General features: G+C 37.2%; 1 protein-coding gene across 1 annotated transcript in view; it reads right to left on the reverse strand.

Moving 5' to 3' along the window:
* Positions 1–1,807: 1,807 nt before the first annotated feature.
* ENPP3 (ectonucleotide pyrophosphatase/phosphodiesterase 3) overlaps positions 1,808–6,812 on the reverse strand; it is a 102,391-nt gene continuing 97,386 nt past the window's right edge. The window contains exon 25 of the mRNA XM_008071885.2: positions 1,808–2,416. Within this exon, the coding sequence (XP_008070076.1) occupies positions 2,246–2,416 (171 nt within the window). The 3' untranslated portion in view covers positions 1,808–2,245. The remainder of the gene's footprint in view (positions 2,417–6,812) is intronic.

Raw genomic sequence — 6,812 nt, forward strand, 5'->3', positions numbered from 1 at the left:
ACTATTCTTGCATCTTTTCAGTATCTATAAAATTCTTTTAAAAGAATACTTTCAAATGTAATTGACTATTATTTACATTTTTAGATTTTTAAAAGAAAACAAGCTCATTGTAAAACAGAGGCTACACACTGAAAATTATAAAGTAGAAATTGCAAATCCCCTATAGCTTTTTGACTCATTAATTAATTGGTAAAGAAGGACAAAATTATGAACTTGATAGCAACTTGGATGGACTTAGAGTCTGTAATATTGAGTGATTTATCACAGAAACAAAGAACTGAGTATCATGTGTTCTCACTCATAAGCGGACCTTGAACAATTATCATAATACTGTAAGAAAAGGATTGGCAGTAGTGGGAATCTCTCGGAGGAGGGGGAACACACCTCATCAACAAGGATACCTGCGTAATGAACATTTGTGTACCTAACTCTGAATTGTACCCCACATCTTTAAAATAAAAAATAAAAAAAAATTATTGGTATTCATTCCTTCAGAATGGTTTATACATATGTATATTTTTAATGGAATAATGATTGTACAAAAGGAAAGTATAATATCACACAAAACGTAACTTTAATTTTTCAGACTGACCTTTTTATGTTTGCATCAAGCATTCAACAATCTAGCCACTTACGGAGAAACTCAGAAGTAATAAGAATGTTGAAGGTGATTAAGCTCAGATCAGAGTTGTAACCACCATGTTTCCCCCATTGTGGAGTCTAAATTCCAGATGATCCTACCTTATTTACAGGTCATGGTTGGGCAGAAGAACATTGTTGGAAAAATTGTATCTACATAACAAATGGTGGCATTTTTGCCAAACACCTGGAGATAGTCTTATCTTTCAGTCTCTCTGTATTGCACATTTTTCACGGCATAAATTTTAAAAGAAATTCTACAAAATGAAGAGCATATGTAAAAATAAAACCCAGTGGAAATAAACAAACATTTCAATTAGTTGTAACTAATGACCATAACTCAGCTGAAATCCTAATAACAATAGAAAGGAATTGTATTTGTTTCCTTAAAGCTCAGGTCACAAGATTTTTCAACAACAGCAAAGCTTCTGTCCCTGGATGAACTCATCCTTATGTCAGAGAAGAATCTGGAACACTGCCAGTCTGGCAATTCAAAAATATGACCAACCGCATTGCCTCAAATAAGTACTAGGATCTCTTTGGTTCATAACTATATTTTGAAAAATTAAAGAAATACATATAGAGACGTTTTAAAGAAGTCTTTAGTTAGGACAAAGAGCATAAAATAAAAATGTTACCTTCTTTTCTCTTTCTATGAGGTCCTGCCTACCCCCACCCAGACTTTAATATATAAATCAGGGACTGACAAACTACAGGCCAGAGACCAAATCCAGTCATCTATTTGTTTTGCCAATAAAGTTTTATTAGAACACAGTCATTCTTATTTCTTTCCCATATTATTTAGGACTGCTATCTTGGTGCAACAGCAGAGAAAGTAATTGTAACAGAAACTGTATGACCTAAAACATGTACCATCTGGTCCCTTCTAGAAAATTTACCAATCCTTGAAAAATCACAGCATGCTACATACACGTGCTTTTTCACTTAACAGTCGTGATACCTTCAAGACCACAGATCTACTTCTTTCTTTATAGAGGCAGAGCAGTATTCCATTAACTGTTTAAACAAACTTCATAATTTGTTTAACTAGTCTTTTAGGTGGTTTGCTGGTCATGGCCACCATAAAACATGATATTTTCATGCATTTGTGCAAAGGACATCTGTTGGGACAGTTTTTACAGGTGAAATTATGGAATAAAAATTATGAGCATTTTTATTTTAATAAAATATTGCCTAATTATCAAGTATAAACTTTTAAAAGACAAAATTGTGGAATACTGATTCAATTCCCAAGGGGGATCTACTTCTCTTATTCTCCCTTTGTTTGGACAATTCGGAGCAGAAAAATATAGCCAATGATTATAAGTGGGATAATAAATATAATAAAGAAGGTTTAATCTGTGGAATTAGAGTTTACAAAAAGAAAAAGAAAAAAAATAAGGAAGGTATAAAATGGCACAATCTGTGGAAAAATATAATTTTAAAACAATGCTTATTAACAGAAATAAAAACAAGAAAAAGGAACAATGAATTATGGCTTTTAGTGGACATAAGGAAAATAGAAAACTTTATTTTATAATTCTCCAGAAAAAATCATTTACATTTTGCCAAAATTGTTTTATACAGTAAATTATACATTATTACATTAAATGACGGTTTCAAATGTGGGGAGAAACGTCTTTAGCTGCAAAATTTCAGAGACAGGCTGTACCTTTTCCTGATAAAAGTCAAGCCCTGTTAGGAGTTCGACATCACGGACTCGGGCATTGTGGGCTTTAAATCTTTCTTCAACCCAAAGCGCTTCTGGTTTACCTTCCTAAAAAAAAAGAAAAACACAAGTCTATTTTTCACAGGGCATGATTTTTCCATGAACAGAAATTATTTTTTATCATGTAGAACTTATCTTTTTTCCTGTGATTTTTATTGCCTTAAATCTTAACTTGATACAGTTACATTTTGTTTACTAAAATAAAAAAAGTACAAAATGTACTATAACTAACATAGATCATCACAGTCATATAATTTAGTTGTTTTTATTTTATTTTTATTTATTTATTTTTGAGACATGATCTCACTCTCTTGCCCAGACCGGAGTACAGTGGCACGATTCTGACTGGCTATAGCCTCAACCTCCTGGGCTCAAGCAGTCCTTCAGCCTCAGCCTCATTAGTATCTGAGACTACAGGCATGTGCCACCACACCTTGATAATTTTCTTAATTTTTATTTTTTGCAGAGACAATGTTTCACTCTGTTGCCCAGGCGGGTCTCAAACTCCCAAGCTAAGGCAATCCTCCTGCCTCGGCCTCTCAAAGTGCTGGGATTACAGGTATGAGCCACCATGCCCAGCCAAACTGTTTTTATATTTACTTCAGATTCAAGTTTTTTAAATAAATAAAATATTGTAGATGAAATTATGTCCTCAATGTGCCTCTGCTCAGAACTAAACATTATTATGAGTCAAGATGAATCCAGTCCTATTATTTTTTCAGATGTTTACTGTACATCAAAATCCAATATATAGTATTGGTGAGTTTTCAAATTTATATAAGTAATATTTTTTTGTGAGAAATTAGGATTTACTGAGAAAACAGAAAAGCTCCCACAGTGGGAGGGGACTGAAGAGGTTGCCCTATAAGTAATATTATAAGGGGTATTCTCCAATTTTTTCCAGTTAGTATTAAATTTGTAATCTATTCATAATAGTATATCTATATCTAGTTAAGTCACTTGATTTTAGCTGTTTGTGATAGTCTCTTATCTAAAGGTAGCAATATCTATTTTTTCATTTCATATTGATAAGACTTTAGCTATTATAAATAATACTATGATAAATAACTTGGCATATGCCTCCTGTGTTCAGGAGCATTAGTTTCTAAGATATGTAAATAAAATTGTTGGTTCATCAGTACGTTCAATTTTAACTTTATCAGCTATTAAGCCTTGCTCTCTTCAAAGTGTTCATACCAGTTTACAGTTCCACAAGCAATGGAAGATAATGCCCACTTCCCACATCTTTGACAACCATGAGTGTGAAATCGTGTTTTATGTCTGTTTAAATTTTGTTACGCTAAGTATTATTATAGTTGAGTTTTCAGATATTTCTTGGCCATTGGACTTTGACAAAGTTTTTACAATATAAAAATTAGTTCAGGCCAGGCTTGGTGGCTCAGCCTGTAATCCCAGTGCTTTGAGAGGCCGAGGTGAGTAGATTGCCTGAGCCCGCGGGTTCGAGACTCGCCTGCGCAACTTGGCGAGACATCACCTCTACAATAAAGCAAAAAATCAGCCAGGTGTGGTAGCGCATGCCTGTAATTCCGGCTACTTGGAAGGCTGAGGCGGAAGGATCGCCGGAGCCCAGCAGGTAGAGGCTGCAGTGGCCGGGAGCGGCCACTGCACTCCAGTCTGGGCGACAGAGTGAGACTCCCACCAAAAAATTAAATAAATAAATAAATATAAATTAAAAAATTAGTTCAATAATTTAGAAGCATGAGTTTCTATGTCATTATTAATTTGTTTATATTCATACACTATTGCTAATTTTCAGATTAAATTTTAACAAAGTAAGAAAGTATAAACATTTGTTTAATTAGATAAGTGTGTTTTAATAATTCCTAACACAGGGATTTACTTATTTTTAAGTATGCAGGCTTAAAATAGGCAGACACTGGCCAGGCTTGGTGGCTCAGCCTGTAATCCCAGCACTTTGGGAGGCCGAGGCGAGAGGATTGCCTGAGTCCGCGGGTTCGAGACCAGCCTGGGCAATTTGGCAAGACCTCATCTCTGCAATAATTTAAAAAATGAGCCAGGCATGGTAGCACATGCCTATGGTTCTGACTCCTTGGAAGGCTGAGGCAGAAGGATTGCCGGGATCCAACAGTCGACGCCGGGGTGGCTGTGAGTGTGCCACTGCACTCCAGCCTGGGCAATGGAGTGAGACTCCAACTCAAAATAAATAAACAAACAAACAAATAATTAAATAAATACACAGTATGCTCATTTGTGCTCGTTCTTCCAGTGGAAATCTAATTCAAAGTCTTTCTATCCTGCTTTTACTAGTGCATATTTCAGTAGCACTTAATGTTTTTGATCACTTTATTCTCCCACTTAGTTTACATGACTCTACTCTCTTCCCTCTTTTAAATTTGCAAGGAAATAATCATAAGGTATAGCACATAACTATACCTATGTAGCGGCGATACTGAAGCTACTTAACACCAGGTAATTCATTTTCATCAGCCTGGAATAGAAGTCAGCTGTTGACAACTGCTTTAGCTGTGCCCGTGAAACCCAACAGGACAGAACTTACAGTTTTTATAGGTTATATTTAAGTATACTTTTACTTTATGTTTATGTGTATACGTATATAAACTGTTATGGAATTAGAAGTGCTGTATACCCTCAAAATGCAACTTATACTTGAGGCACTATCAGTATTTTTCTGTCCACATACTTCCTTATTCTCTCTCCTTAGCCACTTACAGTCTGGTGATTGCTACTTTCACACTAATGCCACTGCTTTGTCAAGAAGGACCTCACTGAGTGGGTTTTCCTCAGACCTTTCAACTATCTGACTTCCCCAAGTTTCTGAAAGTTTGTCCTTTGTCTTCCATAGCTCTACTCACTGTTTACTTGTCTGATGATACCTTCTGTTTCCGCTACTTCTCTCTATCCTGGAAGTATAGACATTATCCTTAATTTGATTTGGGATCTTGTGTCTCCACTGTCCCCTCTTCAGCAATTACATTTCACTCCCATGTTTTAATAACAAATCTAAATCTGCAGTTCTGATTTCTCTTCCAAGTTCCACCCATGTATTTTCCAATATCTGCTGAGAAATTTACACTAAAGAGAGACACTTGGACTCATAGCTACGGACTCACTTATCTAACAGGAATTTAACAATACAATGATGGCAGGGAGAGAGAAAAGGAAAAGAAGGGAAGAAAAGGTGGAAGGAACAAAAGAAAATGACTCCAATTCCCTAGATCAAGTGTGAAGTAGAATCATGGATCTGCCATTCCTATGATTCGTTTCAGTTCTCTCAAATCTCTTAAAGTGGGAGTCCTTCTGTACACTGAGTGATTAGAAGATTTAAAGTACAGAGTTTTCAAATGATGTGATGCTTAAAGCAAGCCAATTATTTTATTAGGTGCTTAAAGCACACTTGCCTGAGCCAATGTTAGTGGAAATATTGACTGGTTTGGACTTATTAAGGAACAGCTTGTACATGTACTGTACTTTCTGGGTGATTTGATTTAGGGGATTCAAGTTCACTTGACATTTATTCTAGAATACAATTTCATTGTTAGATATGATTCTTTTATAATGACTACCATTTGCTTATTATATATTAGGAACTTTTTTTTTTCAGTTGGAGTCTCCTTTTGGGTCACCTAGACTGAAGTGCATTGGCACGCTCCCAACCACTGCAGTCTCAACCTGCTGGGCTTAGACAATCCTTCTGCCTCAGTCTTCCAAGTAGCCAGAACCCTGGCACGCGTTACCCAGCTAATTTTTTTTTAATTTATTGTAGAGATGAGGTCTCACCAAGTTGCCTGGGCTGGTCTCGAGCCTGCAGGCTCAGGCAATTCACCCACCTTGACCTCTGAAAGCGCAAGGATTGCAGGCTGAGGCACCAAGCCTGGGCAGGAACTCTTTTTTTGTGTGTAGTTGGAGTCTCACTCTTGTGGCCCAAGCTGGAGTGCATTGGCTCTCTCACCCCAGCGTTGACCTGCTGGGCTCTGGCGATCCTTCCACCTCAGTCTTCCAAGTAATGGGAACTACAGGCACGTGCTACCACACCTGGCTAGCTTTTTTTGTGATTTTATTGTAGAGACCAGGTCTCGCCAAGTTGCCCAGGCTGGTCTTGAAACCCCAGACTCAGGCAATCCTCTCGCCTTGGCCTCCCAAAGTGCTGGGATTACAGGCTGAGCCACTGTGTCCGGCCCTATTGGGAACAGTTAAGGATTTTTTAAATGTTTTAAAAAACTGTATTTTATTTTAAAGATGTGGGGTACAATTCAGGATTAGGTATACAAGTGGTCATTGTACAGGTAAAGTTTGGGCCTACCTTTGGTACCCACTTAGCCTGGTTTGAGATCAGGAATCTTTTTTTTTTTTTAGTTGGAGTGCACCTGGTCGCCCAGACTGGAGTGCAGTGGCCGCTCCCGGCCACCACAGCCTCGCCTGCTGGGCTCCAGCTATCCTGCTG

The sequence above is a fragment of the Carlito syrichta genome, unplaced genomic scaffold (assembly GCF_000164805.1).
Source record: "Carlito syrichta isolate Samal-C Ts95f unplaced genomic scaffold, Tarsius_syrichta-2.0.1 Scaffold314781, whole genome shotgun sequence".
Classification (NCBI taxonomy): Eukaryota; Metazoa; Chordata; class Mammalia; order Primates; family Tarsiidae; genus Carlito; species Carlito syrichta.